Source organism: Letharia columbiana (genome assembly GCF_014066305.1).
Source record: "Letharia columbiana isolate WasteWater2 chromosome Unknown Sc0000003_s0, whole genome shotgun sequence".
Lineage (NCBI taxonomy): Eukaryota > Fungi > Ascomycota > Lecanoromycetes > Lecanorales > Parmeliaceae > Letharia > Letharia columbiana.
The window spans coordinates 954,964-976,374 of NW_023501039.1; the positions used below are offsets into that span (position 1 = coordinate 954,964).

Consider the following 21,411-nt stretch of genomic DNA (forward strand, 5'->3'; position numbering starts at 1 on the left):
GGTTCATGACCCCGTCCCTGAAGAAACTTCAGAATCCACAGAGTGGTGAATGAAAAATTGGAGTGGGCTATTGGAGGTGATGAAAGAAACAGCTTGGCAAGGACTGGCGTTCCTTCTCTGTGGGGCACGTCTAGCATCGGCGTTCTACAGCACCAGACCGAGCAGAGCTGGAATCCCAGTAAACAGTTTCCGCGCACGAAGCTTCGACGTCCCCAGAAGCCTTCTGGACAATACCTACACTATGCTGAGAATCGGTCCTCTGGGTTTCGGGTTGAGATCGGAGAATTGAAAGTGGGGGGGAGATACTTAGCCAATAGAAGACGTTACCAAGAAGGTAAAGAACAAGACGGCCGGAAGATCCAGACAGCTGCAGGCTAAGTGTCGCGCAGAGAAAAACCCTCATGATGATTGATGGGTGGATGTTGAAATCTCTAGGTAAGTACAGCAGAATCACTGGGCTGTGGAGACCATGGAAATTGAAGGACTGAAAATGGACTTTGTTTTGAAACAAGTCGATGCCAAGAGCAGTAGCGCCTCGCGCCAAGAATAAGGCTGTGTTTCAAGCTTCGTGCTTTTCTACCTGCGCAGACTCGCAGAGCATCTTGCCCAATTCTTTGGAACAGATTCAAAGGGAAGTGGGCTGCACGGCCATGCAGAATGGTAGAAGTGCTCTCACTCTCTAGGCTTGCCTATTACCGTGGTCATTTCAGCTCTCATGTTGGGTTTCTCCTCCTTGCTCGATGCTGTTTTGCTCAGACCGTGGTCCTGCACCCCTGCAGCAATGCTACATCCACCGACTATAGGGGGAACATAAAGCCGGAAGAACCATGTTCTGGCTTACCGCTTATCGTGCCAATGAGCTTCCCCTCTCACCGCTGCCAGCCATATATGCATCGGCCGTAGCTGTTTGATGTTCAACCCGGAAATGCTCGGCTTGGCAAGATTACCTTAACATCTACCTGCAGCAATATTGCATCGGTAGGCTGCATCTCCCCACCTTCTGCATGATGCAGGCAGGCACAATGCAATGTCCCTTTTCCAGAGTTGATACCGCGAGCCTGCGACAAGTCGCTGCCGAATCCCCACAGGCGATGAGGTCTCGTGGGCAAGTGCCTTTCTTTGGTGCTTTTGCAGATGAATCTGTTTCAATCGCTCGTAAAGGCCCAAGTAAGACTGCGAGACACGTGCGGGTCGAAGTGACCTCTATGCCTTCATGACAGCGAAGAGACACGTTTGTCTCGATTACTTGGCACATCTACAACCTGTCAACGAGGACCATGAGACTCAATATGGTATGGGCACACCCCTCAAAGAAGCAAGAGAACCCAGGTCATTTAATTCTAGATTAGACTCTCAACTCCGGCCTCTTCATTTCCCAAATTTCCCCTCACGGAAGCGCCTCCTCCTTTTGAGGGGTAGTGACAATGCTCCAGTGTGAAGTCTTTCCAAGAGGGTATATAATATAATCCTGCGTCCTCATTTTCTTCAACCTACATTACACATTTCGCGGACGGTGTCTTCAAACATTTGCATCTTACCACAGTCCTTCAGCTCATAAATATCAAAAAGTCACACTCATTCAAGATGCACTTCTTCACCTTCCTATTGACGCTCGGCTTCGCCCTGTCCGGTGTCCAATCTATCCCGGCCCCCTCCCAACCCTTCCCTGAGGTCGATCCTGCCTCGAATCCTCTCAACGCAGCTCGTGCCCTTCCGAGCGGTGACCTATACCCACCCCAGCCCCCAGGAGCTGGCCCGGGCAAGCGTGGACTCCTCTATAACACCGAGTCCAATGTTGAGTGGAGCAACTTCTACGTCGAGAGTCCCTACGTCACGTACGGGAGCAATGGGGATGTCATACGTGGCGATGAGATCAACGCCTGGTTCTCATACGTTCCCACCATAACGGTCGATGCCAAGCTGGAGAACAGCGACTGGAACGACACCGTCCCGATCTTGATCGAGGGTGGAACTAAAGCGATGTTCGCGTAAGTGCTCCCAACATTCAACAGAACCTCTCGATCTCTGCTGACCGGGTATACAGTTCGAACGAACCCGACAACCCATCGCAAGCTAACCTCACCCCAGCCCAAAGTGTCACCGTCTACAAGAGGTTCATGCAGCCCTACTACGGCACCGTCCAACTCGGCACTCCGGCAGTCACCAACGGTGGAGGTCAGGCAGGCTTGACCTACCTCGACGACTTTGTCCGCCTATGCACCGGTTGTGCTTACAACTTTGTGAACGTGCACTTCTTCGTCGACCGGTCCGAGATGAGCGTCACTCAGTACATTGAAGCGCTGACGACCTACATCGACGTCACCGTACCAGCAATCCAGGCCAAACACGCGCCGCTGGTCGGACTACCGATCGCCGTCGGCGAGGTGAGTATCCCTTCACTCAAAATCTCCCACCGGCTCGCGCCACCGACTGACATCCTCCCAGTTCTGGCTCACGGGCGCTTCGGAGGCCGAAGCCGGAGCGCTGATGGACGAGCTCCTCCCCTGGCTCGACGGCAACGCCAACGTCCTGTTCTACCAAGCCTGCGGCGGCTTGTTCGAGGGCGGGTTCGTCGACGCTGCCGGGACGGGACTCACGCCGGCCGGAACGGCCTACGGCGGGCTGGCCCTTTGAGCGGTGATGGTGCAGGGGTCGTGTGGAAGCGAGTTGCTGGACGACTGATTGATTGATTCATGCACGCATGCGGGAAAGAGGCTCGGTTCTGTATTCTGACGCGACTAGGGTGAGGGTTGATACCCACGTAGTTGCGGAAAAGTAGAATAATGAAAAGGATTCCCTTTGCAACCATGATCGACCTGAACCCTCCCAACAATCCTTGCGTGACCGACTCTCCGGGAGACGATGTTGAAACACTGGACGGATGCAGGCGAGATTGTAGATACAACAATCGCGCACCTATTATGGGAAAAGTCCAATTGAACACACCGAAATGGGGAATCTCTCAAAAGCGCAATCAACCCTCGCACCCCCGCTCCCCCAACCTCCCTCCCCTCACCCCCTCACACCCCCGCCTTCCCCACCCCCCTCCTTCTTCCCGCCCCCAAAAAGATGCTTCGCCTTCTCCTTCAACCCCTCATGCTCATGCCCCGCCGGGCGATCCCGGTGCACGTTGCCTTCGCCGCCCCTGCCCGTGTGGAAGTTCTCATACGCGGGCTCGGGCCGCATCGCCGTCTCGGGCACGACGTCGTCGTCGCCGGGCATCGCGCTGCCCTTGCGGGGTTTGAGGCTGGGGGATTCCATATTGCCGGCGCCGCCTCGCTACACGTGCGCGGGGATACTGGTCAGATGGATAGGGGCTGCGGGCGGTGGATGCGGGAGGTGGTGGTGGTGGTGGTGGTGTGTTTGGAGGAGAAAGTTGGGGGTTGGGGGGGGGGGGGGACGTACGCCGGAGGAGTAGGGCCCGTCGCCTTGGTCGCCGATGGGGCCCTCGCGGACGATTTCGCCGTCCGTGTAGGCTTTTTCGTCGGGCTCGATGTTGCCGGCTCCTGGGGTGGAGGGATGGGTTAGCGATTGTCAATCGTGAAAGGGTGGTCGAAGAAAGGGGCTCGGGTTCGTAAGGGGGATGTTACCGCCGCGGCCGTGGGAGACTATTGGCTCGGAAGACATTGTGTGATGTTTGGGTTTGGCTTTCTGATGGGGATCTCAGTGTACTGAGGAGAAAGTAGTAAGTGATTTGTGAATGTGAATGGTGGGTTGCTGGAATGGAATACCTGGAAGAGTAAGGCGCTGGGTTTTTTTATCTTTAATTGCAGGTTCGATTGGAGTGAAAAGAGTGGAAACTTGATACTTTCTCCATTTGAGGTTTGCATTTACCAGAACCATGACGTCGGGACGAGGGGAGTGGTGGGGCAGTTTTGGGATGATGTAATTAGATAGGGTTTACAGTGGCAGATGTCCTGCTAAGATATTAAGATATCGATATTGAAATCACGGTTAATTTAATCGAATTTCACTTCGATAATTTACAGTAGTTAATTGAAATGGATCATCATTAGGTAGTAATTATAATTTTTAGTATTGACCGTGGGCAAATCCAAAGACGGGGGGCGGAGCTAGCCCCGTGGCCGGACAGCCAGACAGCCTACAGGCCGCCCAATGCTAATAAGACAAGTAGTGTAACCAAAGATGAAAAAACAAGGTCCTGATTGAAGAGCAGGTAGGAATACAAGAATACTAGGTCCGAGAAGTGTTCAAATATGACTTTGCATTGCTTTTTTGTGAGGGCACTGACGCCTCTCACTGCCACTCCTTTACCGCGAGGTTATATGATGAGTAGGAGAGTGCTGATAGACAATCATCATTGACTTTGATTGGACCAAGCAGTCCGTTTCCCAAATGGCGATTGTGTGCATGATACTGTGCAGTAGTAAAAATATACTGAGACTGTGCAGATTCTGTACATTACTCACTCCCAGCTGGATGGATTCTAGGACTATTATGCTCGTCCAATTGAGCACGTAGTACATCAAGTGTTTACATCTCCGTGTTCGTGAAATGTGGTTGAGTCGGGAGTCTGGCTCAAGGTCCCTCTAGAGGTGTACTTAGGGACCCCGAGCATCTTGAAGCGCTTAATCTATATTTGGCGGGTACCTTAGATCCGCCCCCAGAAAGCCAAACCAGGAAATTTGGACCAGCCCTGTGGTGTATTGTCTATAACGACGTGGTCCCCATAAACAGAATTCTTCTGAGTATATTTGATCAGTCAATCACTGGCGCGAAGCTCATGTACGTCCATGATCTCCATGCACTGGGGCCCCCGGCATTTTTGCGTCCCGGCTTCTTGCTACAGAAGCCATGACCTTCCCCCTCCGTCACAATCCCTCCACAATACTCCACCCTCCTTTTCATTGCATGAAGAATACTGTAATACATTGAGAAAAATGAGATGAAGGCTGGAAGGGGTTGCGACAGGGAAGAGAGTTGGAGGGTGGAGAGGTCAGTATCTTCGAGAAGTTTGGGATTGATGTTTTCTTGGCCCGTTTGTGGGACCGCCGGATGGGAATGGAATCATGGGGTATGTCTATAAATTGAAGTGCTTGCAGAGGATATAGCACGATAGCAGGGTCACATCGTCATAAGGTTCCGATTAGACAATGCATCTCTCTCGACAATGGCTCATCTAGAACCTCTCGAGCCTCTCTCGCGGGCCGACGAACAGAACGTCAAAATTAGCACACAGATCCCTCCAAGCATCCCGCAACTTTTGAAGGTGTTTGAAGCACCACTCGCATCGGTCCTCGAAAAAGCAGAATCAATCGATCTTGCCATCGCAGATGTAAGCGCGCTGAGTCCCTGGCAAGGCGTTTTCGACCACGTCGAGGAGCGTGGATCCGATTTGATATTGTGGACATTGTCTGTACCGACCGTGATAGTCGAGAGTGGTAGATGCGAGGTGCGCTTGCTTGTGAGACGAGAATTGCCGAGACCGGTACGCGCGAAGCGTGAAGCGGCCTGTATCAGACTAAGGAAAGCAGCTGACTATGAACTCCTCAGGGCCACTAAATCGTGCTCCGTGGGCGGCGCGTCCAGGGCGCATTTTCTGTCTTCCCGGGGCTTGGCGCTAGGCGCATGGGAAACTCTGTTGGATTTGATACTATGTATCACGGAAGAGAAACAAACACGGCTTCAGCGATACCATATGTACTACATACATGCGCCACACACCCTTGAAGTTCAAGCTTGTAGGGTCGGAAGCCTTCGAAATGCGCACAAGCTCCTCCTATGTACCCTTTTTCCAACTCGACATCTAGAGGTTTGCGGTCTGTTTAGGCGGTGGAGCGGCGCCTCCTGTGGTTGGGAGACCCATGAAGATCTTGAAGCTATCGTAGATACCCCATTCTGATCACCCTGTTAGCATCCGTAGAGACCGTCGATTCGAGAAAAGACTTACGCAAGGATGTCAATGTGCCTATCATGAAGATTCTTAGCACGAGACCGTTCCAGAGGCCACCAAATCCGATATCCTTGTAAATGCGGCCCGTGGCAGCTCCGAAGGCCTCTCCAGGCTGGCGATTTGCGTTGAGCTTGCTCACCATGACATCTGCTGGATGAGACACGATGGCACAGAGAATACCAGCTGAAAAGTGTCAGCCATGAATGAAATTCACTCAAATGTTGAGTATCAGGCATACCAGCATAGCCTCCAGCGAAAGAGACAGCGGTCTGTGTCCCTCTGCCGTAATCTGACTTCTTGCCGGGCATATAGCCATATATCATCTCAACGATTGTCTCGAAAGAGGCGAATTTCATCATGGTGTACGGGATTTGACGGCCCCATAGAGGATACAGACCTTTGTAAAGCCTGTCGAGCCAAATTAGCATAACCTTAAATATGAAGTTCAGGCCTTATGCTCACCCTGCGGTGCCCTCCTTAGCAGTGATTGTTGAAATTCCGCTGAAAGTCCCAGAGGCGAAGGGAGGAATGGTGGTCTGCATTCGCACCTTCACAGCCTCAAATGGACAAAGTGCTATATCAGCAATGAACTCGGCCGAAGCGCTGGCGGTGAGGTATAGCGATGTCTTGTATTTGTAGGCGTTTTGTTCTCCAGCAAGATCAGAGTAGAACTTCTTGAAGAACTCGTATCCGCCGTACTTGAATGCACCTTGCGCCTGGATCCGATGAGTGCAGTCATTATTGTACCTCTTTAGAAAAGCATACCGAATAGCCAAAGAACGTTGGACCCCACCCAGTGAAAATACCACGAACACCCTCCGCTCGACCAATCTTGCCCCAAGCCTCAAAGTTGCCCTTGTACATCTTCGAGTCGACCTGACGACGGCATTTGACCAGGTCCAATGGGGTTACGGCAGTATGGGTCAACCCCTGCCATACTCGTGAGCTACCAACCCTGTGCTGGCGTTTCGGCTATACCCACACAGGCAACAAGACCTCCGAAAATGCAAGCAGCGTAATATTTGGCTGAGTAGAGCTCTATCTGCCCTGTTTTTGCTTGTGCTGCTGCGCTAGCTTTCTTGATCTCCCTTTGGGCTTCTTCACTCAAGGCATTGGCCTTGCTTTTAGCATCTTCGGTGACGCTCCATATCGAGAACTGGGGTCTTGCAGTTTTTTTCTGCAAAGGTTTGGGGGTCGACTCCTGCGATCTGGTAGTCGTCAATGGGTGTCTGCAGGAGAAGACCTCATTGATATCGCTCGAGGTGGGGAAAAGCATGATAACCCTGCTACTCTCAGCATATGCAGCCCATCAATGTCTTTTTTCATTCCTAACTCACACTTTCGCAGATACCCAACTTCGCAGCAGTTTCTCGATTTGCCAATGGCAAAACAAAGACTTGAAGCTTCCTGGAAGAAAGGAAGGTGGGACAGCTTGGCCAACAGCACTAAACCTTTGACGTAGGATCACCAGCAGGGGTCATTGATCAAGACTAGCATATCTATTTCGAAAAAAACAGCAATACCTTACAGGCGGGTATGCTCTTGTTTATATAAAGTACAGAGATTGCATGGAGACCAAACCCTCCAGGATCCTCCAGGGTGGATCCGAGGCTTTCCGAGTGCGTGATATAGACCGCACTGGGGCCGAGATGTGAAGCTGAGTAATTCAATAATGATGAGACATACACTCAAACTTTCATATTCATGATTCGTTTTATGATTCGTATTATCAGCGATGAAGAGCAAGTTTTACACTGGCAATTCGGGATCAAAATTTGTTATTTTGGAGTTACACAATATGATAGAAATTCACGATTTTCCCTACCCCTCGTACGCTGAGGGATGCTCCCACCCATGGTTAAAAATCAAGCGAGGCAATTATACCCGACAAATTCCCTCATACAATAATTCGACGTCGACATTCCCTTGCTTTAGACTCTGGAATATGCATCGGTGACTACGGAGGCGCAGCTGAGCAGCAGCTTTGTTGACCATGGCCTCCATCGTACAGGCACATAATCTTGCGCCATCCCAGCCCCTAGCCACTTCTCAATGGGCACATAAGTATCGTGGGGTATGTTTGCCTCGGTCCTGGAATCGCAGTGATCACTGCAACTATAGAATTGATATGCGGTCAGGCTACGGTAGAAGACCTCGACCCACCTCCCGCACTCTCCTCAAAACCAACAGACTCCATCTCCACCGCTCTCATGAATGCATACGAACGCGACTACACCCATCTCACAGTCGTCTCTGAAGACACCCGTGCTCTGTTAGGCTACCTCAACATCCCTCGGTTGAAAGAACTGTTGAAGAATGGCACAGTCAAGGACTCAGACTACGTCGAAAAAGCCATGCAGAAGTTCCAACGGAGAGGCAACGTCTACAAGGTCATCACCATGGACACACCGCTGGAGGAGCTGGAAGCGTTCTTCAACGGAGGAGTCAATGAAAACGGACCGCAAGACTTTGCGGTGGTGACGGATGGGAGTAGAAGATTCGTGCTTGGTGTGGCTACGAAAAGTGATTTGGAGGAGTTTGTGAAGAGGAGACCTGCATGAACAGCGAGGGGAGTGCTAGGATGAGCTATGCATGTTTCACGAAGTCATGAGAGGCTCGAAGAGCCTCATGCATGTGGAGGCGTTTGATACCATGGTATGGCGTGGAAGAACTGTCTCCTTTCTGAGGCTTCCGGTAGGCATTTCACTTCATTACTCAACTTGGGTAAACCAAACATCGCCGAAGTCTTGGGGGTGTTGCTGCAACATTGTTGAAATTATTGGCTGCTTGCCTTGACTCTGGACCCCTGAAGTGAAAGTTGCCCAAGTTTGCCAGCAGTCAAAAGGGAAGCTAGTCGAACAGAACCTCACTTTCCTACTTCTATCCTCACCAAGTACCCTCAAACATCCAGCATCTTCCCAAAATCTGAACTCATTTGGGCATTGTTCATGGGCTTACTTCCCAACGTCTCGTCGTCTACAACCTACACTATCCCCATCACGTCTACCACATTTAGCGAATTCGCCAGCTACAAGTCCAAACATTCACCGGCTCCATCTCAAACCATGTCTTCTGACGCCGACATGGACTCAGACCCCTCCACTCCTCCAAAATCAAATAATCCACCCTGTATGTTCACAGTCGAACAATTTCAGCTAGCAGCCTCATCCCAAGAAACCGACAGCGAACCCTCCGACGTCTACATCGTGCGTCCCACCGCGATCTGGGACAGTCTCCAGCGCTTCAAAGAGGTTATCAGTACGTACTAGCCCGCCCGCCCGCCTTCCCTCACCCCCTCACCACCAACGTCCACCCAGTCGACGACGAACGCTACCGCATGCACGACGTCGTCGCCGCCGCCCGCCACGACCTCCCCAACTCCCCCCTCTGGACCGCCCACGTCCTCGAGATCCGCGGCCACACACCGTCCGGCCAGGTCTCGATCCGGGTCTTCTGGTTCCACCGACCCGCGCAGCTTCCCCCCTCGCTCCGCCACCCCTACCAAGGCCGCCACGAGCTCCTGGCCTCCAACGCCATGGCCGTCATCGACGCAACGGCCGTGGCCGGCCGGACGGCCGTGTCGCACTGGCGCGAAGCGGACGAGGCCGTGCCGGCCGCGGGTCTTTTCTGGAGGCAGACGTACGACGTCCAGGCGCAGGCGCTGAGCGTACGTGCTGCATGCCACCGCCCCCGTCCCCCCCCCCTTCCTAATCCAATCTCTTCATTCTCCAAAAGAAAAAGAAACCAAAAAAGCTGACACGCCCCCAAAAAAAAAGCCACTCCACACCCCCTGCCCACCCCCCTGCATCCTGCACCACAACCCCGACGAAACACTAATCAGCTGCCCCTCGCCCGGCTGCGACGCGCGCATGCACGAGTCGTGCATCCTCGACGCCACTCGCTCCCGGCTGCAGGCGGACGCGGAAGCCGAAGCCGGCGGGAAAGGGAAGAAGAAGAAGAAGAAGAAGAAGAAGAAGAAAGCGAAAAAGGGAAAGGGGGGTCCGTCTTTGGAAGTGGAAGTGGAATGGATGGACGAACCCTCCGAGGGCTACGGTGCTCCGGTTACGGAAGGACCGGTGGAGCCAGGTGGACGGGACGGGCATTTTTGGCTGGAGGAGGTGTATTGTTTGGGTTGCGGGGGCGTGATGGAGGTGAGGGTGTCTTGAGGGTGAGACGTGTTCGGCTGTTAGGTGGTATTCAGGGGTGTGTGACTTCGGTTTGTGCTGAGGGAGCTTCAGCTGCTGCTGAGTGAGGAAGGAGTAGGCGGTTCGGGTCTCCTTTCACAGAGTGGCTTAGTGAAGGGTTAACTGAACAAGAAATAGTTAGAACGTCTGGCTTCTTCCCCGATTGAATCGCTATTCCATTGGCCAAGTACCACTGAGACCGAAGTTTCATTACAAATGCATACAGCGCGACATTACAAGTCATCGCCCAGCAATACTAGTATTGTACACCCTCTACAGGTGACACGGCCCAGAATAACAGAAACAATGCATCGCTCATACCGCTCAAATGCCAGTATACTCATACAAGCTCCTCACTCCAAGGCCACCATCAAGGCCACCATCTAACCCTCTCATAGCTGGCGATTATCTCCCTCAACCTCTCCTCCGTCAATCTTTCCCTCTCAATTATCCAACCCAGGACGTCTTTCGCCTTTCTAGCGTTCAAGCATAGATTGCTATCTTTCAACAACTCCTTCTCCATGAATGGACTTAGTGGACTCCCTTGGCCGTGATCTATGCCTGCCTTTTTCATCATCTCGGCCCACGGCTGCAGCACATCGTCGTTCACATCATCAACGACGCTGTCGAGATTCATTTTTGCGAAGGAAGATATGAAAGAGCCTTGAAAGCCAGTCCTGATGTTGAAGATGTTGGACACAATGGTTGCAAGCGTTTCCTGCTTGGTATCCCCATTGTCCACAATGTTGAAAGCGCGATCCGCCATGTTGCTCTGCTCTGTTGGAGGGTTTCGCGAGCACCAATCCGCAGCCTTCCAAGCCGCAGAACAGACATCGAGAACGTGCACGGTATTGATCCGCAGTTCCTTGGACCATAACCACTTTAGCTCCTTGTTGAGCTCCTGGTATACCCGTGCTAGACATAGCCCACGAGCAAGAAAACCAACGTCGTATTCACCGTAGACGTGAGCTAGGCGTAAGCAGACGTACTTCAAGCCTTGCTCCCTGGCAAGCCTCTCCAATGCCTCCTCCGCTTGCAATTTTGCTCTGGATATCTTGAGCCAAGGTCTCAGCTGCGCGGTCTCTGTGCAGCCACCGGATGATATTGTGGAGGAGTTCGGTGACTTATAGACTATGCCAGTACTGAATTCGATAAAATTCGGCGAAGGTCTTATCTTCGCGATGTGTGTAGCAAGATTCGTAGTAAGAGCAGTAGCACGCAGAGCGTAGATCGAGGGTTCTTGTGAGTAGCGTGTCTCCCCTCCGCAGTTGAAGACATAGGAGAAGTGGCGACCTGAGGCAAGCGTGAACATTCGGCCGAGGGAAGTTTCTTTGCTGGCATCCGCCTGCATGAATTTGTCTTCCGAACATGCCTCTGCGAACTCTGGGGGCAGACGGGCCAGTTGTGGCAGGACTTTGTCGACCAGGCGGACCTCGGAAGCCAGGTTGTTGCGGTGGATGTAGAGGGCTAGGAAGCGGCCGATATAACCTGCAATTTGGTGAGATCAGCAAAAGGTCGACCTCATTATGGAGCCTTGGGGGCAGGGGGAAGAATACCCAGGCCTCCTACGATCAAGACCGCGGGCTTGTCGTCACTCGGCCCAGCTATGGTGGGGCCTGAAAAGGTGTTGGCTGTGCTTAAGTCTGCCATTGTTGGTTTTAAGTTCCTGAGCAGTGAGACTGATCGATGCCTGCAGACTTCAGCTAGGAAAATGTAGCTGAAGAAGTCAAGCTCTGATGAAGCAAGTAGTATGAGATATGACAAGTGTATGGCGCATGAGCAGGAAGGAGCATTGATTGCTTGAGGAATGTGTCCAAGGAAGAGGGACAGAGAGCTGCAGCTTTATATCAAGCGCGAAGGAAAGGCAGGAGCTCTGAGCTGAGATGATCTGACGAGAAAGGCAAGAGTCCGCAGAGATTGATTGGGCATCAATGGTGTCAGAGAAGCCCCCAAGAAGCTGACAGTGCAGCGAGTAAATTAGACAGTGGCCTTCGATAAGGGCGAGGGATTATTGATCATGCAGTTATGGTCCATGTAACGTCGCTCAGCGCAGGAACTCTGCACCTAGAGAAAAACTGGAGACGTGTACGTTACAATGTTGGCTTGGGTCGTGTGACTGCTAAGTAAAGCTGGTGTGAAGAATGTTTCAGGTACTGCTGCGTAGAGAGGAAGATGAATAATATGAACAGATAAGTAATGCGAAGATTAGCAAGGGAACAATGGGGGCCTCGGGAAATGAGGGATGGGAATTTTTCAGTCGCAAACATGCGTCGAGGCAGAAACATATGGCATCATTGTGCATGAAGAGACCCGCCCCCCACATCACGGGTGGGTTTGGTTATGGGGTTGCCTCGTGGCATGATCCCACCGGGTAAGATGAAACAAACAAAACATATCTGTTTGAGGGAATCATTCCATCTCTGAGAGAGTAGGGATGGTGCATGCTGCAGGTATCTCGCTCTGACGGACAAGGACTCGGACTCGGACATGGTCAAGCTAAATACCTAGCCAGTCTTGATTGTGCCGACACGAGAGCACAGCAGTATTTCTCAGCAACAATCTCAATCCCTTTCTTTTCTATTGATGACTCAAGCATCAATCGCAATGCTTGCTCTATGTACAAAAGAGGACTATGCAGTGAAAAGACAGATGTTCTAAAATCGATGCACCAGCTTTTCCATGCATGCAAAGATCCTGCGAGTCATTCCGTGCGAACCGCAGGCCATGCGATCCTTAGCAATCTGCTTTCCAAAGTAGCCACCACTCATGGACCGCCTTCACCCCATGCCAGCTTCCGAAAGGACATGGCCCTCCCGTAATCCAAGCCAAGCCATGCAATATTACTGCCGTAGCAATCCTCAAACTCCCTGTCTTGAAACCGTGGCAACCCGCAAACCTGCTTTTCAGAATTCCCAATCCTCGTCCACCGACTTGATTGCCCAATCGAATTTCTCCCGCAGTGTTTTGGAGAAGAATTTCTCGATGGGCACATCAAACTTCTTGGAGAAGACCACCGTAAGACGCGGATCGATGTAATTCTGCGAGAATTTGTAAGCACTACCCGAAACATGAAACTAAGGAAGCACTCACAATCTTAGACGTTCCGAGGGCAACCTCTTTGTTATTTTCCTTGTCCTTGGCCTGGAAGAGCATGTTGTTGACGCGTTGGTCCAGCTTTGCCAAGTTACCCTCGCATTTCTCCACGGTGGGTCCCTTGCCTTCGGCCTCCACTTTGCCAGTCTTGTTCTCCTTCTTGAACTTCTTAGCCAATTCATCAGCATCTTCAAGTCGTTCCTCAAGCTCCTTATGCTTCATTTCCTTTCCGCCGTCAGCTGTCAGCTTCTCGTTCTCCCTCTTGAACTTCTTCTCAATCTTTTGGCGCTCTTCCTCAACCAGGAAATTCTGGTGCTCGTGTATCCAGGTCTCCTCCAATTCGTCGTCAAGCTGGAAGTACCCATCCCCTTCTTCCTTTTCCTTCTTTTTCTTGATTTTGGGATCGATGTTAAGCATCATCTGCTTCATTCGCCACTTCTGGTACTTGAGGCCTTTGATACGGTCGCCAAGCTTCTCCATCTGCGACTCATGTCCTGCGGCAACAGTACGCTTGTGATTGCAAAGGATAGCTACCTTGCGATTTGCCTCGTTGTAATCGACAATCTTCTCCGCAATGCTACCAGTCGACTTCATGTTTTGAAGCAACTTCGACATGGTGAAGGACGCGTTGTAAGTACGGAACACTTTGGCGGTCAATCCAGACATGTAATTGGAGAGATGCTTGTTAAGTGCACTGGTCTGTAATCATTAGCACAGAACCAAGCAACCAATTGGGATTACGCACCGTGAGGCGATCGAAAATTTCGTCACCGTCCGTCTTGGGAGAACTCTTGAAGATCTTTAGATTCTTGAAAACTTGGGCGTCGACTTCTACCTCGTCGTAGAAGCGAATGCTGTCTTTACCGAGAAAATCGAAGATGACCTTATTCGGAGGCTTGAGAGTAACGTGTTCGAATTTCAGCGAACAGCAACCGACCGTATCTGCCTCATCCTCGCCTTTCTCATTGCCAGCACGTAGTGCAAATTGGTCGATTAGATACACTGCTGTTGCTCGTTGACGGTTCGCCATGACTTTGTCTTTCAACTCGGCAGTGTAGTCTTTGCGTATATGATCAATATGTTTCTAAACAATCAGCTCCACACTCAGATCCGTCATTAACCGACCACGTACCTTGAGCTCTCGTGCCTTCTCAAATTTCTTAAAGTCGCTTTGACCCTTGACATCAGAATTGGCAGCAAGCATGACATACTTGTAGGCAGCGTTGATATTCTCTTGCCACATCGCTAGCCAGGTGCCTTCTTGATCATGCTTGATCTCTTTCCAACTGTAGCCTTCGGGTGGCGCAGGCACTGTAGCTTCTTTGCCGATATTGATGGTGATTTGTTCAGGCTCCACCCTCTTCTTGACTCTGCCTGTCTTTGGATGGTCGCCGCGACCCCGGAAAAGACCGGGAGGCTCCACACGAAAGTTCCCGACTTTTTGCTTGCGGTTGTCCCACATACAATACATGTAGGGTGCTTCAGCAGCATCTTTGTCCGCCTTTAGCTGTCTCTTTTCGGCAGCTGAAAGGGCCTTCTTCTCCATGCGCTGTGCGTCGTAATAGTTGAAGATAGGTTGAAACCCGCACTTGCTGAACTCCTTGATGTTGACCTTGTTGCCGTTTCTGTCAGTAGCTCCGCCAGTCTCCTTCAGCATCTTCGTCAAGTCGTCGAAAAAGTTCTTCTGAAAGGTCGGATTCTCGACATTGTGAGTGGAGTTCAACATAGCTCCGAAAAATCCAGCGATCTCCTCAGCTTCAGGTGCCATCCTTACTGGGTTTCCATCGTACAGCATTTGGACGTTCTTCGGCAAGGGTTGGTATTCCGGAGGGAAGACTACACCCGCATGCTCCAGCGTAGTCCATTTCTTCGTGCCGTCGCCTTTAGTAGGGTCCTCCCACCAACGGTACTCCTCCTCTTCGGCCTCAGCTTCTTCATCTTGTTTCGTCTCCTCTCTTTTCAAAGCTTTGCCCTTTTTCTTTGGGGTCGACGTTTCAGCCTTCGAGTCGGCGTTCTTTTTGGCCGGCGCTTTCTTAGCGAGAGGCACATCATCATCTGACTCTTTTTTGACATCATTGGTTTGGCTTTTGCGCTTCTTCGATGGAGCTGCAGTACCGTTTGTTTGTTTCTTTGGGTGTTCTTTCTCGTCCTTCCGTATCGCCTTGGCCTCTTTCGCAGCACTTTTCTGGATATCGGCTTTCTCTTTGGCAAGTTTTTCGCCTAAAGGTGCATCTGAATCTTCAGATTCGCCGATGGCTGTCTCAGACGCTTTGACAGGCTTTCGCAGCAACGTTGGCGACTTGTTTTTAATCTTTTTGGACACAAGTGGGGCATCGTCAGAGTCGGATTCCACGTCGGCCTTGTTTTTGCCTTTGGACAGACAACGCCGCTTACTCTGTGACGAGTCAGCAACGTCAATTCCATACTTCACATGGTTCTCGCCAACAACGCACCAGAGGTTTTCCTTCCTCGTCATCCTCCTCACTTGCTTCCTTGTATGACTTTCTGTTGCCCATGCTGCTGCGGGCTTTCCGCTTTCCATTTGCATTGCCGTTGACCGCCGGCCCATCAATGTCCATCTCATCAACTGGGCCATTTCTGATGGAAATTCCGGGTGCCCCGTGTACGGCTGGCGGGTTTGCCTTGTCCATTGTCTTGTCGACGCTCTCGGAAATGATGTCTTTGGACTTGAGAGGATGTCCTGATGTAAATACCATTAGTAAAGGGGATCTTGCAGACGGTCAAGTGAGGTAGAGAAGTGAAACAATCAAACGTAGAGTAGGCGGCTTGCGCTATTAACGGCCCAGCCGAGTCCTAAATCAGACGAATTATTGCAGCGAGAGGATAACGTACCATTCGTAACGCCGTTCGCCTTATGAGTTGTAGCCAGAGGCCTGTCATCGTCTGAGGAACTCATTGTGGCAAGATGAGGTAGGATGCAGGCAGTGAGATGTTGCCAGCACTCAAGGAGGAGTCGGGTCTAAATACTCCCGCTGAATGACAGCTAGCCGACGCGACTGTGAAGGAACAAAACGCTTATATTGGGCTTGCACGGTGGAGCATGTCGGCTGGAGTGTGGTGTAAGAAAAGGTACGTGTTGAAATTATCTAAAGGAATGTAGTGAAGACGTGGAAAGTAAAGGGTCCCAAAAGTGAATGAATGGAAATGTAAAGTAGGACTGACTGAAGGCGGCCTCGTTGAACCCGCCTGGCGCCCGCAAAGTTGTGGGAGAGCTGCGCTAGTCCAATACTAGGCTAGCTCCTTTTCGAGAACCTCAGTTGTTCTGGCACTTGGCGAGCATAGCTGGTTCTTCAGCGTCGGTAACAATCAATTGACCATCATTTTCTATACTCCACCCGGGGGTCAGCTGTGTTTTCTCAAAGTATTTGAAGGTCCTTTGTTCACGATGCTCTCGCGAGCTGTTCGGCCAGCTTTCAATGCTGCAGCCGTGGTGTCCGCCCGGTAAGCTCTTTGCCTAAGCAATCACCTCGCCAGCTTGTCCACGGCGAATTCTAGAAGGCTGGAGAGACACAACAAACGTTTCTCCGTCAGACTCAGCTGATGATCAACCTGCAGGCCCATTGCCGCAGATGCCGCCGGCTATGCCACCCTCCGCGAAATCGAAGGCCGTCTCAAATCCATCCGCAACATTGAGAAAATCACAAAAACCATGAAAATCGTCGCCTCCACCAAACTCAACCGAGCTCAACGCGCAATGGTGGACTCTCGAAGCTACGGAGAGACTTCCAACACCGTGTTCGAAAAGGCAGAGACCAAGCCTATCGAGTCCGAAGATAAGAAAACCCTCATCATAGTGTGCTCCTCGGACAAGGGTCTTTGCGGCGGTATCCACTCTGGACTGTCAAGAGCCACGAGGAGGATGTTGGAGAAGAAGCCGAATTCGGATCTTGTGGTATTGGGCGAGAAGTCGAAGGCGCAGCTGGGTAGATCGAGTGGAAAGAATATCCAGCTGAGCTTTGCGGGCGTTGGAAAGGACGTGCCGACTTTTGCGGATGCACAAGCCATTGCGGACCAGATCTCGCTGCTGCCGACGGATTATGCCGATGTGCAAATCTTGTACAACAAGTTCATCAACGCAACCAGTTACGAGGCTACGCCAATTGAGGCGTTTTCTGAGGAGGCCATCCGCGAGTCACGTAATTTCGCCCCTTTTGTTGTTCTCACAAGTACTTCTCTGACTCAACTTTCAGCAAACTTCGCCGCTTTCGAGATTGATGACGAAGTGCTCGCCAATCTCCGCGAATACGCCCTTGCCAACTCCCTCTACTGGGTAAGTCGCCTTGCCTTCCTAGCCCATGCCCCTACCACTGTGCTGACTATCGACTAGGCTCTCGCAGAAGGCCACGCTTGCGAACAGTCCGCCCGACGCAATGCTATGGACGTAAGTAACCCATGCTTCCCATCCACCCTAGAGCTACCGCCAGCTAACATGCGCATTTCGTAGAACGCCTCCAAGAATGCAGGAGACATGATCAACAGGTTCCAAATCCTTTACAACCGTACCCGCCAAGCTGTTATCACTGGAGAATTGGTCGAGATTATCACTGGTGCCTCCGCTTCGGAAGGCTAAGTGGTGTCATGTATATTAGCTATTAAAGACTTGGGCAATCCTGTTTCATTGAGTGTCTCGAAGATTGTGAGCATCATTTGTGGCAGGATATTTGATCAACGCAGCATTCGAAACTTGGCATTGACATCCGTGTTGCTACCGAATGCTAAAGCCACTAAATAGTCTCATACCTAAGGTTCTATTCGACCTGCTAATGGACACGCTGCGAGGGTATAGTACCATCCAAGGACCAAGTATCGACACCAATATCCATGCCAAGGCGACAGCCGCGCCTGAATTCCTACTTTAAAATCTCTCTCTGCTCCTGAACACATACCCTGAAGCCTTTCTGTCCTGGAACAGATACCATCAAAACACATTCCTTCCTATTCGATCCACCAAGCTCCCACATACCATTCGAGCCGCGTTGTCCTGAAACACATCCTCATATACCAATGCTGCTTCCAACAAAGCGGTAAGTCGTCCAGGAATTCTGCCATTGATTGGCAAATCGTCAAACCCTTCAGCCAAGCAATCAATGATGTCCAACAAGCACATGCTCCTCCAAGCACCGAGCAAACGACTCATGCCTGAAACCGAGCAACCGGAAAAACTTTAGCCTTTTGATTCCGATGACCAGATCCTTAAGCATCTTCATTTCGGCCTTGAGCATCACATCCGCTGCCGGGCCTTCTCTCTTCATTCGACTGTCTGCTCTGTCGGTGGCTGGTGCGCGTTGATGGGCTCCTTTGTCCTTGCTTGGTGAAGTTTGACTACATGTGATCATTATTTTTAGGTTCGCGTCCTTCTCTATCGATGCTGTTCGCTTCTTCTCCACCATCTCTTCCTTTCCGACAATAGCAATTTCAAGCTTCAGCAAGCCCTTCAACTCCACCAGCGCACGAGCCACGAGTGGAAATTTAGCCCACAGCTTATCAGCCCAGTCAATCTCAAGCTTGATATCCGTGATCATTTGCCTCTTGCTCCCTGACAAAGATAGGAGATGCTCGTCGAAGTCGAAGGAAGTGGCTGGCGAAGAAGTGGTGAACGTGTTCTCGCCGTACAAGATAGGGACGCCAACGGTGTGGAAGACTTTGCAGACCTGAAGGACCTTTGGCTCAACGTGGGTGCGGTATCCTCTTGGTATGGTGATGAAATCGTGCTGGAGAATCAGTGGGGTGGACGAGGTTAGGAGGTTGCGGAGGATCTTTCTGATGATGCTGAGCGGAAGAGTGAGGATCGTCGAATTAAAGGTGTTCACCGAGACCGCGTTCGCTGGGGCAAGGCGAGTGGGCGCGGTTTCGGTGCAGCTCTCAAGAAAGGCGTCGAGGAGCTGGCTGTTATCTTCCTCAGACGATATGGTGCGTTCAGATTCCGTTTCAAGAGTGTGAGGCTGGACCTGAGGGGTGGCAACTACCATCAACGGCATAATGACGGCCATGTTGAACGGTGGTGTGATGAACCCTTCTGAGAGCGAGGTGATTTTGCTTTCACTTGGAGCTGGACCTTTCGATACAGGATGGCGTCACAAAGGGATGGAAGAACTTGCCATGGAAGGATGGTAGAAAACGTGTCGAATTAGGAGATCACAGCGCTGATACCTTAAGATTGGATAAGCCCAAGTGTCAATAGAAGGTATCAAAGTGAGGTTCGAAGACAGTGCCATTGGCCAGGAATGTAGTCTACCGGTTTCATGTCCGCTGGGTTGTCATTGACCAGATGTTAAAACGAAGTTTAGCTTCCTCACATGAGAAGGAGATGGATGCTGGCAGCGACGACGGAGGCCGCTAGTCCTTCTGACTGTGGGTGTTTGCTTCTTCGCTGGCGCTGGCAGGGTAGTGGACATTGAGAAATTGATGGGCAGGAACACTTCTCCTAGTAACGTTCAGAATAGGCATTAAGATTCGGACTTGACATGCACTCCAGAGCTTTTGTTACCTGATTTTCGTCGTCCTCGGATTTGCTCTGGAGATGAAGGAGCGCTCTCGGTGCTCCTTCCCTGCTCAGATTCACCTTGTCCATAGAAAAGACTCATCTTCCAAGTACAACAGATTACAGCATCGGGGTCTTAAAGCAGGAATTCACCGATGAGTAGTTGTCGTGCGCGAGGGAGTTGAAGTGGACGGACTGAATGATTAGCATGCTTGCACACGCTTCCAGGAGCACATGGTTTGACTTCTGTTCTTGATCAGCCGTTCGGTTCTTGAACTCAGCCCTGTTATTTGGATGAACTATAGGGAACGAGGACTCCTCCATAGAAAAAAAATAAGCCGTTTTCCAACAACAGATTTTCCACTCATACTCTGGTAATGATTCGGTCCTCAAGCCAGAGGTACGTCTATTATTCGAGAAACCAACAAAGATGGAAAGAGCAGCTCCCTCCATGGCAGATTGCTCTGCACTCTTTCCAAAAAGTTTTGTATCAACCTAAAGTAATTTCACAATCGTCACAGTCCTTCCCAGTCGTCCAGCAGAGCTCCCAAAATGGACCATCTTACCAGCCTGAATCATGCACCCGGCAGTAGACAAACACTCAGCATGCTGTGCCAAATCGTCTTCCCCTTTCCTTCTTTGCCCCAAGACCATGGTCAAAGTGAAATACGTGCAGCTCCTCATTGCTTTGTATAACTAGATAACGCTCGTCTCCATCGATCTGTTTCCATCGCCATTGGATTCTCTGCAGATCAATTATCGCACTCCAGCTGTGCGAATCGCCGGAGACCCAAATTTCTGGGAGACCAATCGTACGCTGTATGACGGAGTACTTGATGCCGGCTGACTCGTCATGAACTACTTGATTTCGGATTCCGGGACCCATACCATCGTATCGCCAACATGTTGCTCTCTTTGGCGTTGAGGGATCTGCGCATTTGGAATCTGTGTGTTGCCACTGATGGGTGAATGTCGAATCCCTTCCAAGCCTATCTTCCCAACTTGATCCAAGACCCAGGACCGGAATACCCACTATCCGTTCCCAGTACACTTCTCTGGGATTCCTCCTACCTGCTCCATAGCCGTGGCCGACGTGTGACCCCCTTTCGTGATTACACCCTTCTTCGAAAAAGTACACACAAGCGCTTCCATCTAGGGCGATCTTTCTCAAGAAAGGCGTGTCTCTTTGTCGAATTGTTAGAAAATCGAGGTCGACGTACGAGAGCTTCTTCACAAGGCGTGGCCCAAGAGAGTCCTGGCTGCTACCAGAAGGGTCGTTGGATGGACGGTAACTAGAAGGTTGTGAGATATTCCAGATAAGCAAGGACTCGATTGGCTCGTTTTCACCCCAAACCGAGCGGTTTGTTTGCCGAATGTAGATGGTATAGTGTGTCGTAGAGTGGTCAGAAAACCAACAGTCCTGCGCGGACAATGGGAATCCTAGATAATGCAGTTTCCATTCACTCCGAAACGTTGCTTTCCATTGAGGGAGCCAAGTGAAGGAGACTTGGGCTGATTGGACGTCAAAGGCAGTGACATAATGCCGGTGGACAAATCCAAAATCATTTAGCTTGTGATAGGGTATCCACTCTGCCCAGTCAAAGACGAGTAGATTATGCTTCAGGCGCATCCTTCTAACAATACGATCTTTAATGTCAAAGGGCACTATCGATATCGTGTCTTCTTCGATGTCGAGCAACAGGTAGGCCTGCATCTCA

At 51.0% G+C, this 21,411-nt stretch overlaps 10 protein-coding genes across 10 annotated transcripts; 5 read left to right on the plus strand and 5 right to left on the minus strand.

The window, feature by feature from the left end:
* Positions 1-1,584: 1,584 nt before the first annotated feature.
* On the plus strand, positions 1,585-2,634 carry HO173_001772 (uncharacterized protein; the record flags this gene model as incomplete). Its single annotated transcript, XM_037303709.1, has 3 exons — positions 1,585-1,988; positions 2,045-2,384; positions 2,446-2,634. 3 exons carry the CDS (start codon positions 1,585-1,587, stop codon positions 2,632-2,634), a joined length of 933 nt encoding a protein of 310 aa, XP_037169431.1.
* Positions 2,635-3,012: 378 nt separating this feature from the next.
* Positions 3,013-3,627, minus strand: HO173_001773 (uncharacterized protein; the record flags this gene model as incomplete). Its single annotated transcript, XM_037303710.1, has 3 exons — positions 3,013-3,279; positions 3,406-3,506; positions 3,591-3,627. 3 exons carry the CDS (start codon positions 3,625-3,627, stop codon positions 3,013-3,015), a joined length of 405 nt encoding a protein of 134 aa, XP_037169432.1.
* A 1,504-nt stretch (positions 3,628-5,131) lies between these two features.
* HO173_001774 (uncharacterized protein) lies at positions 5,132-5,523 on the plus strand (the record flags this gene model as incomplete). Its single annotated transcript, XM_037303711.1, has 2 exons — positions 5,132-5,449; positions 5,515-5,523. The coding sequence occupies 2 exons, from the start codon at positions 5,132-5,134 to the stop codon at positions 5,521-5,523; spliced, it is 327 nt and encodes a 108-aa protein (XP_037169433.1).
* Positions 5,524-5,767: 244 nt separating this feature from the next.
* On the minus strand, positions 5,768-7,190 carry HO173_001775 (uncharacterized protein; the record flags this gene model as incomplete). Its single annotated transcript, XM_037303712.1, has 6 exons — positions 5,768-5,859; positions 5,912-6,097; positions 6,153-6,322; positions 6,377-6,630; positions 6,680-6,844; positions 6,897-7,190. 6 exons carry the CDS (start codon positions 7,188-7,190, stop codon positions 5,768-5,770), a joined length of 1,161 nt encoding a protein of 386 aa, XP_037169434.1.
* Positions 7,191-7,907: 717 nt separating this feature from the next.
* Positions 7,908-8,475, plus strand: HO173_001776 (uncharacterized protein; the record flags this gene model as incomplete). The annotated part of the gene is made up of 2 exons (XM_037303713.1): positions 7,908-7,988; positions 8,053-8,475. 2 exons carry the CDS (start codon positions 7,908-7,910, stop codon positions 8,473-8,475), a joined length of 504 nt encoding a protein of 167 aa, XP_037169435.1.
* Positions 8,476-8,862: 387 nt separating this feature from the next.
* HO173_001777 (uncharacterized protein) lies at positions 8,863-10,080 on the plus strand (the record flags this gene model as incomplete). The annotated part of the gene is made up of 3 exons (XM_037303714.1): positions 8,863-9,172; positions 9,232-9,581; positions 9,691-10,080. The coding sequence occupies 3 exons, from the start codon at positions 8,863-8,865 to the stop codon at positions 10,078-10,080; spliced, it is 1,050 nt and encodes a 349-aa protein (XP_037169436.1).
* A 388-nt stretch (positions 10,081-10,468) lies between these two features.
* HO173_001778 (uncharacterized protein) lies at positions 10,469-11,748 on the minus strand (the record flags this gene model as incomplete). Its single annotated transcript, XM_037303715.1, has 2 exons — positions 10,469-11,586; positions 11,655-11,748. 2 exons carry the CDS (start codon positions 11,746-11,748, stop codon positions 10,469-10,471), a joined length of 1,212 nt encoding a protein of 403 aa, XP_037169437.1.
* A 1,253-nt stretch (positions 11,749-13,001) lies between these two features.
* Positions 13,002-16,108, minus strand: HO173_001779 (uncharacterized protein; the record flags this gene model as incomplete). Its single annotated transcript, XM_037303716.1, has 6 exons — positions 13,002-13,136; positions 13,189-13,890; positions 13,937-14,275; positions 14,324-15,586; positions 15,645-15,892; positions 16,045-16,108. 6 exons carry the CDS (start codon positions 16,106-16,108, stop codon positions 13,002-13,004), a joined length of 2,751 nt encoding a protein of 916 aa, XP_037169438.1.
* Positions 16,109-16,597: 489 nt separating this feature from the next.
* Positions 16,598-17,782, plus strand: HO173_001780 (uncharacterized protein; the record flags this gene model as incomplete). The annotated part of the gene is made up of 5 exons (XM_037303717.1): positions 16,598-16,653; positions 16,768-17,348; positions 17,403-17,482; positions 17,540-17,593; positions 17,657-17,782. 5 exons carry the CDS (start codon positions 16,598-16,600, stop codon positions 17,780-17,782), a joined length of 897 nt encoding a protein of 298 aa, XP_037169439.1.
* Positions 17,783-18,296: 514 nt separating this feature from the next.
* On the minus strand, positions 18,297-21,407 carry HO173_001781 (uncharacterized protein; the record flags this gene model as incomplete). The annotated part of the gene is made up of 2 exons (XM_037303718.1): positions 18,297-19,160; positions 20,364-21,407. The coding sequence occupies 2 exons, from the start codon at positions 21,405-21,407 to the stop codon at positions 18,297-18,299; spliced, it is 1,908 nt and encodes a 635-aa protein (XP_037169440.1).
* Positions 21,408-21,411: the final 4 nt, after the last annotated feature.